Source organism: Oxyura jamaicensis, chromosome 1 (genome assembly GCF_011077185.1).
Source record: "Oxyura jamaicensis isolate SHBP4307 breed ruddy duck chromosome 1, BPBGC_Ojam_1.0, whole genome shotgun sequence".
Lineage (NCBI taxonomy): Eukaryota > Metazoa > Chordata > Aves > Anseriformes > Anatidae > Oxyura > Oxyura jamaicensis.
Window position 1 is genome coordinate 118934779 of NC_048893.1, and position 24784 is coordinate 118959562.

The 24784-nt window shown below is 38.8% G+C and overlaps 1 protein-coding gene across 17 annotated transcripts in view; it reads left to right on the forward strand.

Annotated features, from left to right (window-relative positions):
• Positions 1–24784, forward strand: part of DMD (dystrophin) — a 1227136-nt gene that overhangs the window by 1116114 nt on the left and 86238 nt on the right. For 3 of the 17 annotated variants that reach the window (XM_035333438.1, XM_035333447.1, XM_035333429.1), the window contains exon 1: positions 22743–22910. The exons of 13 other annotated variants lie outside the window; for them this stretch is intronic. In XM_035333438.1, coding sequence (XP_035189329.1) covers positions 22891–22910 — 20 coding nt within the window. In that variant the 5' untranslated portion in view covers positions 22743–22890. Of the gene's footprint in view, positions 1–22681; positions 22911–24784 lie in introns of those variants that run through there. One more of the 17 variants, XM_035333452.1, reaches the window with a different exon arrangement.

The following is a 24784-nucleotide window of genomic DNA, read 5'->3' on the forward strand; positions in this document are numbered from 1 at the left end:
ATATTCAGAGATACCAGCTGGGCTGCTTCTGTTTCTCCTGTGGCCTGTCAGGAAGAGGTCAATTTTTTTCCTGGTTTGACTTCTTTTTCAAAATCAACTCAACGAAGCTGCTGGATCTCTCCGTTTGTTCCTTCTCTGACCTTCTGAGATGCCAGTTCTCCTGTACACTGCAATAAGCTCCTATTTTTCAGAATATTCCGTCCCTGTCTTGACACATTTCTTGTCCTGAGTGACCTGTTTAGTCTTTACTTATTGAACCACGACAATGGATTATGTGAACCAGTTTTCTCCTTATAGGATCCCTTTCAATGATTTTGTGTGCATGTGAGTATGTGTGTGTGTATGTGTGAGATAATAGCTGCAATGAGTTCTGTGCTGCACATCAGTTTTGTGATATCCTTATCTTTAGCTCATCCGTCATGAGAACTAATTTTTGTATATATTATACTTAGGGGTTAGAGAAGCTAAGGGAAAATATAAAATATATTAACTGGGAACTGTATATATGTCAGTAGGATTGGATTTAGACTTCAGTAAAGATTCTAACCAATAGGTTAGGAATGACCAAATCATCAATATTCATTTGCTTACTTCTCATTTTCCGATTAAAAAGTTGAACTTTATGAGATAAATTACAATTTCAAATATGATCTATAGGCTTGGCAGCCTCTTGCATGCTATGTATTTGTTTTGAATTTCAATTATTCATCAGATACATTTTTATATTAGGAAATCTATGGCTAGATAATTTAAGAAAAATGAACCATAAAAAATGCATCCCAGCATCTCAGAATAAATTGTTTTCTTACAAGTAGTTTTGGTGAGAAGAGCATTGATGCTCTTTCCATCGCAACTGTGCTCAGAAAATCAGAGTATGGTGCAACACAGCAGAAAGCCATTACCAAGTAGCACACAATGTAACCAGCCTGGCACAATCACCAAATGGCATCTACAGCCTACTGAGTGGAGAGTAGAGGAAACACTTTTCAACCTAATGGCTGCAGAGTCTGTGTGTCTACATTTTCCCTCCTCTTTTACAAAAGGGCCAAAACTTGTTTGCATAAATGCTATATCTAAGTGTCAGGTTGGGGACTTTGAGGGGGTACAGACTTATTTAGGAGAGCAATAAATTACTAAGAAGGCAGGTTGCTGCAAATATGGGCAAAAATTGTTGGTATAAGTTTTATTCTTCACATATATGTTTCATGAAGTAGAAAAATTTTTTCATTTTTTTCACATTCGGGTACTGTGAATTTAGATGTCTGCTAGATTTCTTTCTATTATTTTAAAGTTATAGTTGGAAAAAGTGTCTTTAAATAATTAGCCTAATAAATAACTTAGATTTACTTTTTAAGTTCAGTATGTATGTTTCCTGTTTTTCCTGTTCAGGACTCTTGTTCAGGACTACTGCAGAGCCAATGTAGGAGAGGCAAAGCTGTATTTGACTTTGCTTCATTTTTAACAAACTTAACTGCATTTTTGTTTCAAGGATGTACTGTTGGAGAAAATATTGTAAACTTAATTCTTGAGGATTATGACACCCTGTGTGAAGCACAGGAAAATAAAATAATAGAGACATTACAGGCATTAAGTTAAAACTTAAAGGACTAGCTAGAAAACTACTGTGTTTGACTTGGGAACAGATGATTTCATAAAAAAAATCATGGCTATAACACAAATGTGTAACACCATGTTTTTTTAAGATTTTAATCACACACCAGAGTGTGTCTAGTTGGGTCATGGGTGTAATACTTTGTTCATCGCTAAGAAATGGTCACGATTCCTTTACAGCAGGAAATATCCCGTAAATTTATCTAGGAGCTGGGAGTGAAAGAGTACATGGTAATAAAAATTTATTATTGTTCTCACTGTTTCAGCTGCAGTGACCTGAAAATGGGGAATAAATAAATATGAGGAAGGCAAACAAAAAGTAAGGTATTAAATTTCAATTGAAAGAAAATACTGAAGTACTAAAAGAAGCTTTGTTTCCAACCGGTATTTTCCAACCTGCCATCCAGGCAGTGGTATGAGAAAACTGATATGTATTTTAATGTTGTAAAGAATGTGACAAAAAGCTAAGGGATTCTACTGCATTCTGAAACACAGAAAAGGTGCACCTTTGTTAGAAAATCAGAAGCTGTATATGTCCTCCCAGATCAGTGATTTTTATCTACTATTTCATCTTCAATTTAATGCTGCTTAATTGTAGTTAGTGTTAGGACTTCATCAATGGAAACCTTGTTGGCTGACCTTACATATTTTTAATTGGCTTTTTTGGCTGACCATACATATTTTATAAAACAGAAAAAGATAAAGCAATTGCAAATGCTAGTAGGTACTAGCAGCAGCAGCAGTAAAGAGATTACAGCCAGAGAGAAGACTGTAAATGTCCCTAAGGAAATTTGTGTATAATTTAGATTCAGCTATAACCACAGAGATAATAACAATATGGAGCAAACTCATAGCTGAATCTTCCCTCAACTAAAGCTTCACTTGAAGGTTTAAAAATGCAAATTTGATAGGAATCTTAAGGTTAAAATAATATATTATATGCATATATATGAATTCTATTACTCCTGAGACTACCTCTGCCCAAACAGTTAAGGAACAATTTGAAAAGTGTTTAAAGCAAAATTTCTATCAGAGAGTTTGTTTGTTTGTTTTTTTTACCATATTTACTGAGAATCCCTGGAATCTATAAATCATGCGTTGACTTTGATAAATGTGATTAAACAGCTAAACTTCTAAAAGTTTTGAAGTAAACAAACCTGCAATTATTATAGGTTTTCTTACATCCTCATTATGGTTGTGCATGTCATTAATTTGCATTTCATTTACTTTTGTGTTTAAAAGAATCCTTGACTTCCATTCTATCACCAGCTCCAGCCATACTGCAGTTTTACTGAGGAAATTTCATTAGTAAATGAGAAGTTTCAGTTCTAAAGTGAAATATTTTTCTGTATATTTATCTGCTTTTAGCGATAGCAGTAATGTTCAGTTATTGCTGTGTTTTGCTGAATCTTGACTATAAAAAAGTAGTCATTGAATATTAAAAGTTTGGTTTCACAAGACAATTGATATTCAATGTGTTTTTGTATGAATGCTAGTTCAAGCTCATTAAAAATTCATTCTGAAATTAAACACTTTAAAAAGTAAAACCTAAACCCCACAATAATAGTTTCAGTAGGTATGGAGAGCTTCATTAGCATTTTTAAAATTGCCAAATATTTTGTTAAAAGAAACCCCGTGATTTTCGTATTTTTTTTGATGTGAAACACAAAAGAAAAGCAGGCTCTAAGTGACAGTCATATTCAGTACTTTCAGAGATGACTGAAAAGCACATTAGACAGCTCTGTACTTTGTTGTTTGTAGATGTAGATACTTTATCCTGAAGTATTCTTAAACTAAATTTTTATCAACCTACCCAGCTGAATGATCTTCAATTTCATTTTTTTTTTTCTATTTATAAATTAGCCCCCCCAACAGAAAGAATGTTCTGCCAGTGAAGGTTGGCCATATGGTTTGTCCACGACAAAGGAAACTATATTCGTCAAACTGATACTGTACTAATTTGCAGTAGTAAAAACTCAAGGCAAAGGGCTTGTCACAGTGAGGGAAAAAAAGGTTTAAAAGCATCGATTGCTTGAAGGAGAAGATTCTTGTTTGAAACAAGTTTCCTTTGAGGTCATAGCAAGTTTCTTGATCATTTACAGACAATATATTTCAAAACAAGAAATTGTAAGAACGACACTGAGGACATCAAAGAGCTGGATGTTAGAGAACAAGTCTATTTGTTTAATGTCTTCAGACCCTTAGACACTAGGAGAATATAAAAATGTCTTGTTTAGGACTTTATTTTTAATGATGTGAGTATTTTTCTTTGAAGCTTATCTGCTACTTCTTTACTTACATGAAAGCAGTTTTCTTCAGGACTGCCCTTGATATAACAAATCTCTCCTCTGACACTGTTCAATATCCAGAACATTGTCCTCATTTTTCCTGGAATTTGTGTCCATTTCCAGTCCGCGTTTTTCTTCCTCCCCACTCTTTTCTAGCTTCTATACCCTTTTCTCCACTAAAACAGCCCTTCATAAGGTCACTAACAGTTTCCTGTCCTAGCTCCAAGAATGTTTTCACTGTTCACACTCCTCTAGGTCATTCCACCACTTTGAGCAAAGTGGGAAGATTCCCACTGTCCTTTCTTGTCTTCTCTTGGCTTGTGCTCAAGGTTTGCCTTGCAATAACTTACCCTTCACTTTTTCTGCATCTTTCCCTTGCCTTCTAATGATCTCTTTGCAGAGTCCACCCTCCCACTGGTTGTCTGCCTCCAGCCCATCACCCTCTTTGTCCTACTTTCTCTTAGTGCTGTTTTTAGGCTTCAGTCCCTGGGCATATCCTAACAGCAACCCCAGCACCTCACAGAGAGATGTATTTCATTTAGTTGTGCTGGCAGCTTCTGCAGGCAACTTGTTAATTACTGATCTTTTCCGTCTTTTCTGTAGAGCATTCCCAGTTGGATAATTATTAAGTCCCAAGCTCAAAAGATCAAACTAGAACAGTTTTCTTTAAAATCTAGGTTTTCTGTTGACATTTCCACTATTTTACGCAATGTTTTACTGCCTCTGTCAGCTATCCTTTAAGTCCCTTATGTGCACTTTATGGTTGCTTACACATTTAATGTTGCTTATCCTTAAAATATTTAATTCTATTCCCTTTACTGGCACCAAACAAGTATATTTTTGTTTTCTGATTTCTGCTTAAAACTGGCATATTCTTCTGAGAGATTTTAGTTAGTACTCTGTCACATAGATGAACAGTAATATACTTCAGCCTCACCTATTACTTACTCATTAAAAAGTGCTATGTTAACTGTGTTAACAATACTCATAAAATTAATTAGAATAGCCCAGAGTATTTTGTTGCCTATATGAAAAAATACATGAGACAAACTGTGACATTTTTTATGGTAGTTATTCTCTCCATCACCTGTCTTCAGAGTACACTTGGGAGCTTTGCTGCTTGGTTACTTACTGCTGCTTCACTTCAGCTGTACCTCGGCACAGAAGGCAGATGCTTTTTACAGCAGGCAGCTGCCCAACTTGGTTTACAATGTCAATTTGTCAACGCAATTTGGCTCCATGTTTCTTAAATACTATCCATTCTCAGCAAAATTTGTATTCTCCCTGTGCTTTCCTTTTGTGCAATTCAAAGAAATTTCAGCCATCGTGACTGCTTAGCTGTAGGCAGGGACAGTAGCTTTCAAGACAGCCAGCAGGTCAATGGCAGAACTGGCCAGCCCATTTTAAACCAGCACTAAAGCGCACCTGTAGAGTGAGAGTGAATGCCATCCTCATGCTGCCGGAAGGAAGTTTGACTATTCCTTAAAGCATAGTTTATCACCAATAGGAATTTAGAAAACTCTTTTAGCAGCTATTCCTCTTCACACCCGCCCCATTTCCAGTGATCTTGTGCTGAAATGGCCTTAGCATGAAGGCGAATCAAGTTCTTCTCAGCTCTGTTCTTCGCAAGAGAAAGCGAGTTTCCTTTCTGTTCACACAGTATGCAATACAATGGATCTCAACTCTAAATTAGGTTCTCTAGGCAGTACTACAATGGAGATATTTAATAATAACAATTAGTCTGAATAATGTACCCTCAGCAGCTGCCTGTGATGCTTTTCATTGCAGTGTGCTTTCCTCATTGCAGTCAGTCCTACTGAAATGCCTTTATCAACATAGTACCTACTTTATATGCTCAGACATTTCCCCAGAAACAGAAATGGTAGTTGCAAATTTTTCCCCTCTCAAGAGATGTATGTGTAAAATTTGCAAGGGCCTGGTGCATGACAAAAAGGATTACTGCTAATGTGTATGCGTGTTTTTTGTTGTTTTGTTGTTGTTGTTGTTGTTTTTTCTTTCCTAAACATCATCTACTTGGCCCAGAACTTGGCAATTAGCAAGTTGCAGCAATATCGCACCAACCCAAAACAGAACCATATCCTAACACCTACTCATTTGCTTGTCCTCAACTTGTATTTTAACATTCTCCAAAAATACAAACTCTGTTTTCCAAATCTAAAACTATAACTGGTTTTCTGAGCAGGTAGTTCTCTAAAAAGTAGTTTATTTTTCCCAGTAGCATTGGCACTTACATTTTCCCATTACCGAAATCAGTGCTCACTTACTTAGCTTGGCTCAATCACAATTCTAAGCTGAGCCGTACCCTTCTCTATACTGTCGGTCTTGAAAACTTCTTTATTCCACCTTGATATTAAAAGGAAAGCCTGCTTTCAATTCCAAGTCAAGCTACGGTTGTCTTATTCTAAAGCTTCCTTTGGAAAAAAAAAAAAAAAAAAAAATCCTCATCAGTGGTAATTAATTTTGACAGTGTGGGCTTTGTAGCAATTCACAAACCTGTACTTTGTGCATCAGCATTCCTTATTATTCTAATTAAAGTGGAACATTGTGCCCTCGCCAGTCATTAATGGGTTTTCATTTTGTAAATGACATTTGCAAAAGTTAAAACGGGCAGTTCATATGAAGTCCACAGGCAAGAGCGTTAAAATTAGCATCACCATAGCAACAGTCTTCCATCATTAGTATTCAGGGCAACAGCAAATGTTTTGTTGTGCTTTTGTTTCCAAAAAAAGATTTTTCTTCACTTGTCATTCATAAGTAGTGAAGGCTGAAACCCATGTATTTCAGGTAAAATTATTATATTCATTCGGATGTTCCTGTTCTAGAATTTCCCAGTTTTTTGAGGTAATTATTTTGCAGGACAGAGGCTGAATTTCATGATCTCTACAGCTGTGTGTGTCTAACCTCCCAAGCAATATTTATTCATTGCCAGCCTGCTGCTCAACAGTGCAGTTTTATATGAAGTCTGTCACTTCTACTCAAGAATCTGAACTAAGTAACAAATTCTGCTGAGAATCTGTGAAAGATGCACGCACGGTGAAACACAGGCAGTGCCCCATTAAGTGGAGTGTGCGTCTGATCTGTGCTGTTCTGGTGTTTATATGGTGCTATTTCTATATTCTTTATTTTTCCCTCTCAGGAATTGAAATGTGAGTGCAGACATTATCTCTAGTGAAACGGCATTGTGATATCACCTTGTCTCACACTGTTTAGGACTGGGGAGAGAAGAAAAGGGTTCTCCCTCTAAGAGAGACCAAGGTAGATTATGAGTGTACTCTGGTGTCCTTTATTGGAAGAGGTGATGCTGGCTACTTTTTTAAAACTAGAAGTTTTAAGGGGACATAACCAGCTGGGGCCATGTCTGGTAGCACGCTGCAGCAGTATTTGACACTTTGAGAAACTGTTTAGCACCACATCTCCTAAATGCTCCCTAAGGCATTCTGTTTGCATACGTCTTGTTCAAGGAAAAGCCTGCGGTTGCTACAGGAGAAGCAGTATGTGGACTATAGAAATAAATATTTTGTGTGTAGACAGGGAGAAAAGAGTAAGAAAAGAGAAGCAAGGGGAAGACATTAAAGAAAGTAGCTGATGAGCAGGGTGAGGTCAGTAGAAGGACTACTGTTTTAATTTGCTGCATTCTGGCTCATCGGTAACAAGCACAGATTAGAAGTAACTAAATGTTCTCTAGCATTATGTCTCTGGGTTTTAATTTGGCACAGGAAGGTTCTTTCTTTCTTCTTCATCTTCTTAAAATTCATTCTGCAGATTTTTGCAGAGAACAGTCTTTAACAAGTAAACACTCTTGTCTGCATTGCAAAAGCTAGGAGGTATAATCCATTCCATGAAAGATATTCCTGTGTTTTAGTCAGATGGGGCGCATTTCCACACAGTGATTGCCTTGCTAGTACCTGCATTTGTAGCACTGATGAATCTTTCAGCTAGTGAGACCTGCAGAACTGGAATACCCTTAAAAATGGTGAATATGTATATATCTGAGCAAATTGCTCTCAGGATAACTAAAAACTGTCCGTGGTTGATAAATGACATTTGGCACTTGGAGGGCTTAAACATAGAAGTGGATTGCCATACTCCGAGTTTCTAAACCATTTACATATAGTTTCGTTTGCTCAACTATTTGTTTTCTTTCTTTTACACAAGCACCTTTTTGCTAGGTCAAGTTAATTTTTCACTTTTGCTGATTCACTTTCTTTTTTCCTTCCTTGCTGCTTGTCAGATGCTTTCTGGGAGATCCAGCATGCTAAAGCAGTTCATTTGCTCTCTTTTAAACTCCCATGTCCTACTGCAGTGAAGATACTTACTGAACTGTAATATTTTGCAGAATTTTGCCATTTGATCTTCTAAGATAATTTCAGTGGTGAAGTGGAGCATCATAAAAACCGAACAATGTTCACTGAATGTAGAATTCAGTCTTCACTTAACTAAAAGGTCTAGTGCTTAGAATTCTACCTAAGCAAGCTTTTTTTTTATAAATATATAAATCTGAAGACGTTAATTTATAGTTTCTTGCAACACTGAATCTTTTAACCATCAAATAAGTAACCTACATTTTTTTAGATCAACTTTGCTGATCTTTTTAGATTACTAGCTCTTCACAAACATTGAAGTGTAACATCATTAGAAAGATTTACCTAAAGTGCAAGAGTTTTATAGTCTTGTTTATTGTAATAACAACAGGCAGAGAGAGCCCACATCTGGGAAAGATCAGTGACAGATTACTATTTTCCATTCCAGACTTTTCTTTCAGAGACAGTTACTTGAGTAGTGGTGTGGCAAATGAGAGGAAATTGCCAGTGTCTTGCTTATACAAAAAGGGTAAACTGTGTTTTCCAAAATATAAATATGTATCCTCTCTTTACCTATGTGCATCCTTGAAAAAGATACTGAAGTTGTTCTTCATTAAAGATGTTTCTAAGCTTGGTCTAGAAATACAGAAGATGCTCGTCTGCGAGTATGGATTTCAGATATGCTGTACTTTCTGTGGATTCCCCATCTGAAGTACGAACTGTGGAAGCAGAAGTAAGCAAATGAAATATCCTCAATTTTATGTTTCACATATTAATCTTGTTCAAAATCATACTCAGCTTCAACCTGTAGAAACCCTGGAAATAAGTGGTTTGTGGCTGTTTTCCAGAGTGTAACTGAGTATGTGTTTTGTAGTGGAAGCTGGAAACATCAGTGACCACAGGAATGAAATCAAACAAGCAAACAAAACAAGAGTGAGAACTACTAAACTTAAAACATGTTTTTCTCCACCTATAATCTTTTAGAGCAAGTACTGGAATAAAGGCATCTTGAAATTTTACTTCAGTTTTTAGAAGGAAATTTCTTCCCAATTTCTTTCATTGAGAGCAATTTAGTCAGTTGGGCCCAGTTGTCAAGCAGCATATTTGATCCCTATACTCCAGTTTACTGAAGTGGCACCTGAACAGTAGAGGTTAAAAATCTGACCCCAAAGGTCTCTTGTGGATGAGCTCACCACAGTTTTTAAACACTGATTTGAACTTCTGCCTTTTGAACTGAGCTATTTTGACATTAAGTGTCACTGCAGGCATAAATGAAAAAACACCAAGAGGTTATCTTTCTGGCCGTAGGTGCTCTCAGCTGTATTTGTTCTTTTAATTGCTGCCTGTTAGTGGAAGTGCTTATTTTTTTAATACTGCTGTAATATTACCAAACAGTATAAAACACTTAGCTGACTGCTGAATTGCAGACAGTGCTCTCTCTCTTCCTATTTGACCAGTGTTTTCTCCTGAACATTACCAATTCATCTGCTCTTCCACTGTTTCAATTCTGCTGTGGCACAAAAGTACCAAAAACTGTACTGCTAGGGTCATTGCATGTTAGTGTTTGCTTACAGATGCTATCATTTTTTCTGCTGCTAGTTTGGAGGGAATAAACATTTCATTGCACTCAAGCAACCTGAAATGAGCAGAAAAACCTACTGAGTCCTCTGAGTTATGATGGGGTCATCCTAGGCTCCCATCAGACTTACTGTCAGAAGTTTGGAAATCAAATTTAAGCTTTGTGCCAAAAGCAGCTTGCTTGGATGAAAGATATGCTCATTGATTTCAGCAGTTACTTCTTATTTTTAGCAGTGTAAAAGTGATCAGAATCTGGCTTTCAGCATTTCCTTGTGTATCATGGTTTTTCACATCGGTGCCCATAGTCCTGTAGAATAAATGTTTGCTGCTGGCAAAACTTGAATCTCTATCTGTACAGTTTTCTCTTGAGAAAACTGAGCACAAAACCCTTAGCAGTGCTTTGCTCTGGGGCATTTGTCCACTATTCTAGAAATAAGGAATGGAAAGGAGCCTGTCAGTGTGAATCCTTTATCAAACTCACCTATGGTATGTGCACACTGTGCAGTCTCTCAGTAGTCCTCTTATGCATGGATGGAGTCAGGCAATAGAACTCCTTTCTCCTAAGTTGGTCCCTACACTGGTTTTGATCGATGTATTTGGTGTGTATATTTATAACACTCAGAGATCTCCCAGACAATTCTCCTTTGGTATGTGTTGTTCTAAAGTACTTTTTTTTTTTTTCCTTTTTTTTTTTTTTTTTTTTTTTTTTTTCCCCAGTTTTAAAACCCCAATTGAATTTCTGCTGACTTTAAACAGGCTTTTCTGAATCTTTACACACTCTCCATTTTTTCTTTCAGTTATGCATAAGTTTATCCCCTACAAATATTCATTTAAAACCCTGAGATCCTAATCTCCAGACTGCAAGTTCTGCTCATCTGTTTTGCCAGTTCTGCAGCAAGTTTCAAGGACACTGACACAGATCATCACTGCCTTGTCTTGCCTTGTCTTGTTGCCTCTTGCAGTTTTTCAGCTTTCCTCAATTCTCCGTCCACTAGAGTCTCCCAATAACTGTAACACATTTACACCTACATACTTTCCTTGTTATAGCTTTCCTCGTTAGTTGAAGTTCGACAAAGCAGAGAAACAACCCCCCCAAAATCTAATAAAACTGCCTCCTGCCCTGTTTTCCAGATTTTTTTTTTATTTCCCTAGATAATTTGCTTGCCACAGTTTTTCCCCTCTGAGCATATACTGCTGCAAGGCTCAGCACTCTCTCCAAAATCACAGCAGAAATACATTCTAATTTTATTCTCTTCAGGCCATTTTTGCCACTATCTCAGAAAAGTATATAATGTGTCTCAATAAGAGAATTTACCTTCAACCTTTTTTGAGGGGTGGGAGGTTAGAAACTTTCCTGAATTACACAAATTTCCTTTTTTTTTTGTATTTGCGAAGAAAGTAACATTTCTGCTGGTGACTAATGATTAAATCTGTCCAGCAAAATAAGAATAATCTTGGTATTTTAATGTAAGCTGTTCAAAAGGCTAATGCACAGTGACAACCTTTAACACAGCTTCTCCTAACAGGTTCCCATTGCAAGTGAGGCCAAACAGGTGGCAACATCCACTCAGTGCCTTGTTATCACTGCGAAGCTTTGATCTACCGAATGTATAATAAATAAGATTCTGCATTTTAATCATCTTGCTGCTTTCATATCACTTGTGCTGCAAAGTCTGATTTTATTTTGAAAAACTCGTCCAGGCTTTGTTGATCTTTTTTTTTTTTTTTTTTTTTTTTATTAGATTATTTTTGATCATTTATTTATTTCAACATATCTACCTGTAGACAGACGATGTACCAGCTGGAAGTTATTATACACTATGCCCACTGCTTCCCTATCCACCTTTATCCTATTCCTATGCCTGCAAAAGATGTAGTCTGAAGAATAGTCTGATCTTTGGTTTAGGACATTGACTGATGGAATATGCAGTTAGGATTAAAGTCCTCTGGTTTCTCTGTGTACTCCTCACTCTAGAGATGCATTACACCTTAATCTGGTTAAATAAAAAATAATAATAATAATAATAAAAAAAACAGGAAGGGTTACTTAAAAATAAAAATCCTGGTATCCCAGTTCTGCTCTTACATACCTACCAATCCAAGGCCAAGGTTGGTGCTGCAGTATTTTTAGTAAATTAGTACTCGTATTACAATCCTAATTCCGTATTACCTGCCTGTGGTCATCCTGGTGATGTCAAGGTAAGGAGTATCAGACCCAAATTTATTTATAAAATAGACATTATTGAAACCCATAATATTTATAAAATACATTAATATCTAAGAATAATAATATAGAATAGTGCTGCATTGCTTATATATAGTATTTTTTTTCAAACACTGTGCTTCATCTTGTATTCATTGAAATACAGTGCTAAATTTCTCACCAAATTATGTACTGTCAAACTTGCCACTTTATTAAATGTTGAGTTAGAAAGAGAAAAAAACTACTGACAGACACTTAAATTGTTCTACATATAGTAATTATAATTAATAATTAATATACTTAAATTACCCTTTTAATTGCAAATTACACAAAAATACAAAGTGGATAAAAGTATAATTTCAGCATTATGATCTAAATTAGGAAGATAAGAGTGTCTTTTTTTAATGTTGACATTGGTGGCTGGAATTGGTTTATAGAAACTGTGCCCATCTAGGAACAACCAAGCTGATGAAATTAAAAATTCATCAAATTGGTTAAGTGAGGGAATATTATATATTCTGCCAATGTCAGAACAACCTGTACTCACTAAGGAATGCAGCCAAAATTTTGTCTGGGGGTAAAATTCAGCTCAGTAGGTAGTAAGAGACACTAAAAGGGTTAGAGCATTGTCATTGCACACTACGTTTTTGCATTTTACAAACTTGGCAAGATGCTGTAGTCTTTGTGAATACAGAGGAGTCCAAGAGAGCAGATGTGTTCTTCTTCTTTCTGAGTCCTACCTTTTACCAGCTGCTTTTAGAAAAGTGCTACCTAGACCTTTCATTTACATGTAATGAAATTTTTAGAAAGAAATGCTGTGAGAGGCCGGGTTCTCTGCTGGTATACACCAGCAGCTCTTCTTGAATTCAGTGAACTCTGTCAAAATGTGCCAGCTTATAGAGTTTTGGAATGGAAATAATAGTTTTTCTTTAGACAATTTGACTGCTGCAAACTTCAGAAATTGCATATAGAGCAGTCAGTACACTTTAAAAGAAAGTAAGATTTCATAGTCATAACTGACCTCATTGACCGTGAGTCATTTTTGTCAAATCACTTATCTCTGGTTAGAAATACACCACTTAAAGATAATTAATTTGATCACCAGCTGATTGCTTTGGTAGGGTCATCAAGAAAGCTTGAGGATCTGGTTTAGCAAAGCTTTTGTGCCTATATTTTACTGCATAGCATTCAAATCACAGGGGTTTAATCTAGAACTCTTCTGGTTCCCTCAGTGGAGGGAGATGTTTTGGCCACTAAACATGATGGATCTAATTCTGCAGGGACAAGCCAAACTAGTTTCATAAAGAAACTGCTCTTCTGGACCAGAACAATTCCCACACTAGTTCAGACAGTTTAAAAATAAACAAATAAGTGTACATGTCAATTACGCCTCAGGTCCAGGGGAGCAGTAACTGGGAAGTAGAGCAGTACCATGGCCAGTCTACTTGAGAGTGGTCAAGCTCTCAGCAATATGAAAAAGACCCACTGTGTGAAACTTGGCCCAAGCGGTGACTATTATTTTCAGGGCAGACACACATAGCAGTGTAGATATAAAATAAATGCCTTTAGAAAGTCTGCATAGCCAACATACTGTCAGATTTGGAGAGCTGATCTCTCTTGGCTATTTCATAAACTAAATAATTTGATTAAATGACAGTATAAATATGGTGCCACTGGCTCCGTTTGTCTCCAGATTACTAGCAAGCTTCATGAACAAAATTAACATGGAAACAACTATCAAAACCAGTCACTTTCTTCATCTCTGACCCAATGGAGTGTGCTGTCATCCCCAATGATTATATTCATTGCATATAATCCAATTTAGCATTTTAAAATAAATGCTAGCTTCAGTGAAGTGTAATGTTTACCAAGCAAGTTAACAGAAAAATAGTATCAATATGGCATAGAATCTAAAAAAATTATTATATATAGTTGTTTGGGGGATGGAAGACTTTTAATGATGATGCCATACTCACAAACAAGAAATCTTTCTTGTCTTTGATTTCCAAATTGTAATTCATAGAATAAAGCCAAATTAATAAACAGTATGGCAAGCTGCTAAAAATAAAACTCTCCAAAGGTTTTAGTTCAGTATTAAATACAATGATTTGATAAAAGCAGTGGATTAGATAGGGTCTAATCCTTTACTGTCTACTTGGGCTCCATTCGGCAAAATTCTTAGGCTGTCAGCTTTGCAAATCTTTGCAAAATTATTTTTATCCTTAATAAATTATTTGCTCCGTTAGTTACCCTAAAAACAGAACAAATTGAAGGACATGGGTGGAAGGATAATAATTTGAGAAATAATGAATGCAGATTTTTAAGAGTAAGACCAACTGCAGCAACAAACTATGGAATAGGAACAAGAGATTAATTTCTGAATACTGATAAAATGTGCAATGTCCATAAGCAAAACCAAATTTCATTACTGCGGCACAAAAGCATCTAGACATCGCATATCTTAATATCTTTGATTTAGAAGGTAAAGTGAAGATCTGTGCTTTGTTTTCAACAGACAGATGCATATTAGTGTAAAAACATTAACTGAAGTGGTGATAATTGTTTGCAAAATGACATTTGGTTCTTAAGCTGGCAATTGTGAGCCAGAGCTGTTGATAGTACTTAAAAGATTTTTTTTTTACTTCAAGAGAACAATGATAATTTAAAACAACATTATATTTTCTTAACATGACAGTCTGATTTTGCTGTGTTGGATGAATTAAGGATGAATGAGCAAAGTCGTAAAGTTTTCTAAGACAGGAAGTGTGAGTTCGGATGACCCTTCTTTGTAACATTAAGAACATGGAGAAAATAATCTTCTACACAGTAGGTAGTGTTATCTAAGCCTAGTAAATTTATGCCAGCATAAAAGGTAGTAATAGTCCAAGTGGACGGTATGAAATACACAACTGGTCTGGATCCTGTGAATGCTTGGCATATAGAAATATGGAGAAATCTTGATTGAATGTAACACTTTTTTTTTTTTTTCTTTTTATTGAGAGGGGGGTAACAAAAACTGTGTTGTGATGTTTCTGACAGATAAATTAGGTAGTCTGAACTTTTAATATAATCTGGAATTGTGTATCAGGCGGCAAAAAGATGGTAAAGACGGGTTACTCCACTTAGGCCAGGCAATAAGAATTTTTTATTTAAGTCTGGACTAGACTTAGAAAAAAGCAGAAGATGTTAATGTGGTGGAATTGTAGGTAGGGTGACATTTCTGATAATATGTTCAAGGATGGTAGATTGTAGCCACGGGGGTCTAAGAATGTTAATATGGAGCATAAACATGGTTTAACTCCTTAATATTTTAGGGTTGTGCAGAATGTTCAGGATTTAGAGGCACTATTGTTTCTTAAAGATGAAAAAAAGTTCCAAATCCACATTACTAATTTAGTTGGTTGGTTCAATGTGGATGAATGTTCAGTACAGAAAGTGTATTTTGGCAGATTTTGAGTTCCACCATTGTCCTTGATTTGATAGTGGATTATGGTAGGTCCTAAAAGTCATCTGTGTTCCTGTATCAAGGCTCTTTGACTTGGGTAGACAAGGCATCTCTGATTCTCACTGCAAGTTTTTCCATGGCTAATCTGTCTGCTTTGCTAGAAATGGAATCTTCCTTTGCAGGCTTATTTGTTTACCAAGAGACTCCATTTTCTTCAGTAACAGAAATCAGAGAGTGAAGTGAAGGCATGCTGGTAGAATTGCAAGGGAAGCCTTGTTGAAATGTACTGGGAGAGGTTTGGCTGAATTCAGTCAGAAAAAAATGAAAGTATACCCAGAGATTGAGTTTTATCAAATGCATTCCCATTATTAGACTTAAACATCAAATTTAAACCATGAAATACAGTCTAGCAAGACTTTTTCACTATCATCAGCAAACTTCCACGGGATTGTTTCCTGAATTAACAGCAAACTAGATACAGAAGTGCTGGATACAGAAGGAGATACATAAAGATGCTTACATTCAAGAGCTGTGAGGACTACGTAGTTGGAAAGGACCAAATTATAGTTCAGTAAATAAATGGAGCAGAAGCCATCTGAAATGATGTGAAGTATGTTCCAAAGTGTAAATGCTTGAACTTGCCACAGGAGACTTGAATGAAATCGTTTTCTTACACCTAGCTAAAAAATAAGGAACCACCCCATGGCAGAGAGGCTGGAACTAGATGATCTTTAAGATCCTTTCTAACCCAAGCCGTTCTATGATTCTATGAAATAATTTTTATTATCCCTGAAAATTCCTCTGTATCTGTCTTTAGTGCAGTATTTAAGTGCTGAATTAAATTCAGATTCAGTTAGGATAAACTAATATCTGTGACTTCAGACTTGTCTCCATGTTAGATGACACTGATTCATCTGTCTCTGGAAGCATTTGCTGATGGAGATTATCTGTATGTCTACACTTGTTTCAAATGAATGTATGTATAAACATTAATTTTCACTCCTTGGCATGGACAAGATGAGACTATTGCCACTTGCCATTACAGACAGCACACACTGTCAGGACTGTATGAACGATTGCTTCATGTTGTAGTCAAACAGAATTAAATAGAAGTATGTTTTGTCATTGATTATTGTTTTGGAAAGAACTTTAAAAGTTTTTATTTCAGAAAAGCCAAATGAGAGGCTTTTACTTTTCTTGTTGTTGTGAAGTCTGACCTCGATCTGTGACTAGTTGCACAACCTTAACCTGAAGCTGCACTTCTATGCAAATAAACCCTGAGAAACATCACCTGGATCAGATGAAGGAGTTAATCTAGATAAATTTACTGGTGAGGCTTGTTAGGTGGAGCTGTTGCCTCCTACAGAAAAAGGTTCTGTAGGCTTTTTTTTTTTTTTTTTTTTCACCCCCACATGCAGAGCTATGCTTTCCCCTGATATTTGAACCCCCTATGTTGGATGTATAGGAAGAGAGCAAAGCAGTCGTGCTATGCAAAAAGGGTAAGCTTTGCTTGTGTTACGCTGGTTAGGTACTAAGAGACAGCATAGCAAAGAAGCTGAAGCCTCTCCAGTTTGGAGACTAAAACAAACAAAGTTTGATTTACTGGGGAGGGAGAACTCTCCCTTTCTCGCATTGGGATTCTGTGTGGTCCAGTCTAGGAAATGGTAAGGAAGAAACCTCAGCCTTCTCATACCTGCTAGGCTCATGCTTGGGAAGATGATGGAATAGCCCAGTGTTTACATAAAAATAGTCAGGGACCCTTTTTGTTAGAATAATATATTAAAATGTTATGTATATTATAATCATTGAGGAAACATGGTAGCTGTGAAAGGTTCAGAGTATATTTTAAAGCAACAGAAGTTACAATTCTGTAAGAACACTGGAAAGGTTCCTTTGCTAAAACACAGACACAAAATGCACGCAGTAACTCAAAGATGCAAAGTTTGCTTGGCTAGTGGTCTGATTGGAAACTTGCCTGCTTGTAGCTGTTACAAAATGCAATAGATTTCCACCGTCCTCTTCTTTGAATATTTAACTGTGGTCTTACTACTGGAATATCCTGACGTGATCTCCTAGTGTGATCTAGGTGGCTGCACAGAGCTCTTTTGGAAAAATGTACTGAATGAAGGAAAAACTTTTCTGTTTGTATGGTTTTAGTCATACAAACAGACCTGATGAGAGTGTCAATAATACATATTTCATGGAATGCAAACAAAAAGTAGATTAGTGGAAAGGGAATGCATGCTTCTCCTTTACTGTCTGTGGAAGGCTTTGGAAGAGTGGGCTGCTTGCAAGTGGCCTCCACCACCAGGAATGCATGGTGATCAGTAGCTAGCATCGCGTTTTTGGGTCTCTGAGTGAAGGAGGCCTGCAAGATAGAGTTTCTTGTGCTTGAGACCTATGCATTGATGGGAAACAGCAGAGAAGTTCATGATCTGGGAAGCCAGCTTCTGTGTTTGCAACATAATTTTATGCACGGAAAGAAAGATTTGGACGTGAAAAGAGACTCAGTGAGCAAGAGAGTTTATGAAATCCTGCTTATTTTAATCCCCCAGGAGGCAAAACAGTCATTTATTTCTAACTGGGAATGCAAAGGAAAGTAAGAAATAGACTTTGCCTTCATTGTTTTGTTTAATTTATCCTTATTAGTCTGCACTTTTTCACAACCTCACTTACTGAAATGATAGCCATTCATTTTGCCAATACAGATTCCTCCAACCAAGAACTTATGATGTATAATTACTATTTTCCAAGTCTTATTTGTAGATTGTCAAGATTAGCATGCAGTTTTGCTTGGCCTAAGTTTTTTTGCTGCTGAGAGAGTTTAAGTCTTTTTTTATAGGCTCTTTTTTTTTGCTTAGCTTTCCAAAAGCCTTACTGCAGGGTGGTTGTTTTATTTTTAATATTTTTATTTATTTATCATTTTGTCAGCATTTTGATTCTTGATCTTCCCATTCTTTTGACTACCCAGACCCCAGTTCATCTCCATCCCAGAAGAGCAGGGCTTGTTCCATTCCTAATTTTCTTTACTTCTTGTGGTTTGGCATGGGAGGGAGAGAAGAGCTTTTGGTATTTCCAGGCGCTTACCTGAAGAGCTCATAGCACCAGTGGAACTGGGACATGCACTACTGGATGCAGTGGACAGCATGTAACCTTATTTGCTCTCCAAACAGAAAGTCTTGCCATCTGCACCTCCGTTAGGATCATACACCTGGCAGTGAGCTGAACAAACGCTCTGCTACTGCTGGCTGTCTGCATTGCCACTTTCAGCTAAGAATTTTACCGTCTCCCAGTTAGCCTGTCCAAGATTTTAATAGGATGAAATTCATACATATATTTAATAAACCTAAAATGACAGGCATCCTATCATTCATCTTCTATCAACAGCACACAGTGTGGCACGACAAAAGGCACACACAGACTGCTCCTAAGGCTCTGTGATGCTCATCTTGCAGAGTAGCTAGGACTTCTGTTTAATCAGGTGTCTTTACTACAGTAAAAGCAGGCATAGCCCAAAGGAGTTTCATAAAGGAAGGCAGAGCTTGTGCCATTGTGTATTCGGCAGGAATACACATCCTCCTGTTACGCACGCTGTGTAACGATACTTTCCATACTGTGCATTAAATTGCTGCAAGCTCTGCAATATTTACTACAGAAATAGTTTTATTTTTTAAAAATACACATTTTTCCTACTCTGCTTGATACAAGAACACCTCAGAAGAACACGTCTGCCTTACAGTGTGAAGGACGATCCCTGTTTAAGAAGAAGCACTTACTCATCTCCTTTCATGCAGGACACAAACTGTGTTTCCCTCCAAACGGGAAGTGGCATGCTCCCTCCTCAGCCCTCCCATGGTGCAAATAACTGATTGTAGCTATACATAGCAATGCATGCTTTACCGAGTGTTTAATTTACAGTGCAGCATTGGGGAAAATGAATGCAGAATTTCAAAACTATTTTCTTCGTTGTATTTACAGTGTTTTAGTGTGTTTGCAACCGTAATGTGTGAACAGACAAAAAAAATAATAATAATAATAATGCATCATCTGATCCAGTCCTCTCTTCTTGGCTCATCTGAGAGGGCTATCAACAAACAGAAGAAATCCTGGAGGTGTCAGCCCTTGGAGCATATTTAAGACGGATGATCCAGAAAAGTGTCATCATGCCATCCCAAGTGATTCTTTGTATTTATTTATACCAAGAAAAAGAAAATAGGCTCAAACAGCAGAGCGGATTAGCCAGGCCGACACAGGGCACCACAATGTCTTCTTATATGCAAGACAAGTGTGTGCTAATCCAGTGCCCAGATAACTGAGAAATAGTAAAGCCACGCTTACGAGGAGCGCTACACGCTTCGCAGAACTAGAGAAAAAAAAACTAAGTTGATAGAAAAATGCTGTATCTTTACTTTCAGTGACAGAAAAACTAAAGAAGTTAAGTCTTTATCTTACAAGCAAAGTTAGGCCTGCCCTCCTACGTGCTTTTAGGCGAGTCCCTACCCATTTCTGTGTTCAGGTTTCCTTATCTGTCTGTAACGTGGCGTACCGATGCTGATCTCCCTCATAAAACGTGCAGATTTATACTCAAGCAATACTATTTGAGAATCAGTTGTTTTATGTTCATATTGTAATTTTTAAAGTGTGCATATCTGAGGCTTTTTCCTTATAGAAAAGTGACAGAATTCTGAGAATAATGTGTTAGGTTTGGCAGATGGGAACTCTCAAATGCACAGGTTCCATGAACTGCAGCAAGCAGTGCAGTCGTAGTACCTGAAAATCCATTTAATCTTTTCTTTTCCTGAGTTTTGGGTTACTAAGCCAGTCTCTAATTATTAAGAAGACAACTGCACTGAAAGCAGATTACCCCTCCTTTATTAGGGGGCTGCAATTTCCCCTTAAGTTCCTGGTGTTGGTAAATGTTGAAGACAGACACCTTGATCAGATACAGTCCGGCACAAGCCTACAATGTAAGAAATAAAAACTGTTTTCCTTCTGATTAAGGTCTCTGTGTAGGTGTCCAAATTGACTGAGTAGCCCTTGGATAAGAAAAGCACCACAGGGAATTAAAATTCTGCTTACTCTGTAATCCCGTTTTATTTTCTACAGGAAGAAGTCTGTTTGTTTGTTTGTTTGTTTGTTTTTTTATCAGATAAATGGCTTAAAATTAAGTATGGCATATAGGTTTGCTTCAGTTAAAAATCCCAAGACAGTAATCATTTACACTGCAAACAAAATATATTTTTATAATAAATTATGAGTAGTTTAAAACTAATTTGGAATAAGAGTGGTATTACTTGCTTACATTATAAAGCAAAAGTATAATTTTGAGGTCAATCAGAATTACTAAAAGCTCTTGTGGATTTGGAGAAAGCAATCAGAACTACATTAAACTGGTGTTTTTTATATATATATATATACATAAAATCAAATTATAAAGTCAATAGGCCTTAATCCTTTAATCTTTCAACATTCATGTTTTCTCCTGGATGTTCTTGAGTGGGTAATAGTTTGATTTGGGAGATCAAAGGGTTAATTTGCTTTTCAATTGAGGAATGACTCAGAGTTCCCCTTTATTGTTAAAAAAAAAAAAAAAAAAAAAAAAAGTGTGTGGGTGTAAGGTAGGGGAAAAAAAGCCAAAGAAAATGGATTCACTAATTGGGGTTTTCACCTGCTGTGAGTCTAATTGAATACAATACCTTATTTGTAACTCAAGGAGAAAGAAGATTATGCAAAGTATGAGAATTTCAGACTGTTTTTTAAATTCTTATTACTTGGCACTATTGTATGGGAAAGAAGACAATATGATAATAACAGCAGCAAGCTCCTGTTAAGGAAGACCAGGAAACTCCAGTAAAGTAAAAAACTGAAGGAATTTGTACCGGAGGAGGAGGACAAGGTATTTCTTGAAAGAAAGCAAAATGCATTTTTTGTGAAACTGCAGGCTTCCAGCCACAGCTAGCCCTGCTGCATTAAGCAGGCAGCTCTTCTCTCAGTGTAATGGATCGTGAAGTCCCTCCCAGTCAATGTACTAAAAATCATATTTTAAAGACTCAGAGAGAGATCCCTCGCTTCTTAAAACTTAGCAGAAGATGGGAAAAGATGTGGTTGTTGATTTGGAGCAACTGACAGCCTTCAGCCAGTTCGCTCACCTGATCCAATACACAACAACAAACTGAAGTGCATGGGGAAGTTCTCAGGGGCCCAGTGAGCTTTAACGTGGCACTCTATCTGTCCGCACAGAGATGAATTCTTTGTCTTTCCTTGTCGCAGCAGCGTTGCAGATGCGAGATGAATGAAAACTGTGACTTAGACCTTTTGAAACAAGTTAGGTTGTGTAGAAACTATGAGAAATTTACATTTCACTCCCTTAGGTTTCACGGATGCCTTGGGCAGTTGGAGGGGTTGAACCTTGGGCATCCTGCCCTTGTAATGTTTCTAGGAAAGAGCACACAGGCTTCCCCTGAACTGCTTGGGGTTTTCCTAAAAGCAGGATATCCAGATGCCTGCAGCCTTAGAGACAGCCCCCGAGAGCCTAATATTTAGGATAGAAGCCACCAAGTCCTGTGCTTACTGACATCTGTACATTTGGAAAGCAGTCCAAGGATGTTGATGTGGTATAGAAACTATGGGTGAAATGAGTTTTCTGTGCATCCAGGCCTGCGTCTTCCCAGTGTAAAAATAAAGATTTTTTGTAGGTTTGGAAGGTGCTGTTTGGGACACCTTTACCACAAATGCAGATCTGCAAGCCTGGGAAAATTACCCAGATGCATGAAGGACCTAGGTCTCCCCCAGCATCGCTTTCAGGAAGGAAGGACGGAGAGATGGGAAAGGTGTGCAAGAGACTGGCTGTGCCGGTGTGAAATGCAGTGCTGCGAGGAGATCCTTGACGTGCGCCTACATACCCAGTGCTCGGCCGGGCCCAGCTGGGCTGGAGGGGTGCCCGGGGTGGCAGAGCAATCACCCGGTGTCACCCGCAAGCCCACCGCTTGGCACCGCGGTGACCAACAGCTGCGCCACGACATCCACGCCAACCTGGGGGATATGGTTTTAGCCAAATTTAGTGATATGGCTTAATGGGGGATACTTGTGGCAGGGGGACGTTCGTCCAGACCATCTCGGAAGTCCTTCCCAACCCTAACGCTTCTACCCTTTCCCCCTCAGCCGCCCGCCGAGGCCCGCCCAGCGGCAGCCAGCCCCCTCCCGGCGGCGGGAAGCAGCAGCCCACACAGCGCCGGGGGCGGGCCGGGGCGGCACGGCTCGGCTCGGCTCGGCACGGTGTGGCAGAGCACGGCACAGGACGGCGCGGCGCGGCACGGCGAGCGCCGCCCTCTCTTTGCCTCCCTCCCTCGCTCCCGCCCGCCCGGCGGCGGGGCGGCCGCAGTGGTGCTGGGCGGCGGGGCCGTGCGGGCGCGCTGTTGGTGGCTCCGGCGAGCAGCCGCCGCCATGAGGGAGCAGCGCAGAGGGTGAGGAGGAGCGGGGCGAGGCGGCAGGTGCCGGCGGGGCTGCGGGGGCAAGGCGGGCGAGCGGTCCCGGAGGAGGCGCGGCGGGGAGCGGGCGTGCCGCCGGGGTGCTCCGCTCCGGGGGGCAGCGCGGAGTCCCCCACCCCCCAGCCGGGCACGGGCACGGTGGGGCGGCAGCGGGGGGCTCCGGGGGGCGCCCCGGGGCTGTGCAGCGCTACCTGCACAGGGCTTTCGTGACTTGCTGCAGGAGGCAACTTCGGGCAGATGCTTACAAATGCAGCAGCTGGGGGGGTCCCAGGCTGGGAGCGGGGTTGGTGCTGGGGAAGCGATGTCCTAAGGCTGAGGAGTGGGTTGTCCGAGCCGGGGTGAGCCGGGAGCCCGCCGTGAAATGGCTTTGGCAGGAGCGGGGAGGCTTTGTAAAGCAAATAGACAGCGGGCAGGCAGCAGCTGGAGGGGCAGGCTCGGCCGGCCCCAGCGGCTGAGCAGTAATCTTTGCCCGCCACGGAGCGCACAAAATAAATGTTTAACATCACCGGGGAAAAGGGGGAAAAAAAAAAAAGAGTTACTATTCAGTACTTGGCAGTTGATATTTGCCCTTCTCCTATTCATTTCCAGTATCAGCAAGAAACTTAAATATGTCTCGGTGCCTCCCTTCAGCAGGGAGATAAATCTGGCAAAAGCCAGTAAAACATTCTGCAGTCAAATTCCTGCCGAAAAGACGCTGATCCTTGGCTTAAGCAGGAATAATCTCTGTGTGCAGATCGGTAGGCTCCGGGTTTATGGGTGAAAACAGTAGTCCTTTGTAAAGCACAAAGGAGTGCCACCTTCTCACGCCGTTAATACTTTCCATAGCAGTAACGTGTTTTACCCCGGGAATTAATGAAACGCTGTAAAAAGACAACTGTTAAGTCTTCCGTGCAATCACTGTCATCTACTGCTGAAAACAGTTTTAATTTTAACTGAGCGGTAGCATCTCCGCGTACAAAGGCTTTGAATTGCATTTCTGTTAGTTTAGGAACAGCCAAGCAACTGTATCATGTTTGTTTTGGCTTTTTGACAGCAGTCATAAGGTGGTTGTAATAACCTTTTACTGATCTTAAAGCCAAAAGGTGCGAGGCATTATAAATTGTGTTGACTGAAAGCGGATCAATTCAGTGCTTCGAAAAATAACACTTTAATTTCAGCTTGTTATTAAGTGTATGTAACTATCTATTTCTTGCCACCTGATGGAATTTCTTATTCTATGCACATCTGTGCACTTGCACATCTAGTTCGTGTTGCATTTTCAAATAATGTGTGAAGGGGAAAAGCACTGCAGAATTTGCTCCAGTATCAGAAGTGAAGAGCAGCATAAGAGCTTAAAAAGGACTATGCGGTTGCAGTCAAAAGTTCTAGGCTCTGGAGCTTAGCAGTGAATAAACACAAAAACCTGAATCATATGTATTGCCATAAAATAATAATAATAGGAGAAGGAATGTGAGCAAGAGCAGTCAAAAAGGTCTGCGAAGGTTTTGGTGCGACCTGTGCAGGAGCATTTCAGTACTGGGCTGAGGGGGATTGTTCTCCACTCCTCGGGCTGCTGGTGTTGCTCAAATGAAGTGAGGGAAGAGAAAATAACTGTATTTTGTCCAAACTGATCAAGTTGTAACAAGGGAACTGTAATTCAGTTAGCATGCCACTTAGAATATCATCTCTTGATTTCAGGTTTTCAATCCCGTTTGTTATTAGCTCTCCTAACAATGATGAGAGACAAATCTCTGTGCTTTTGGCAAGAACAGAGGAGTTTGCACTGGCATAGTGTGACAGAATTGCCCACATAAAAATTATCCTTGCTAATATAATATAATCATCCTTTAATGAAGTGGTCCTGCAGTTCC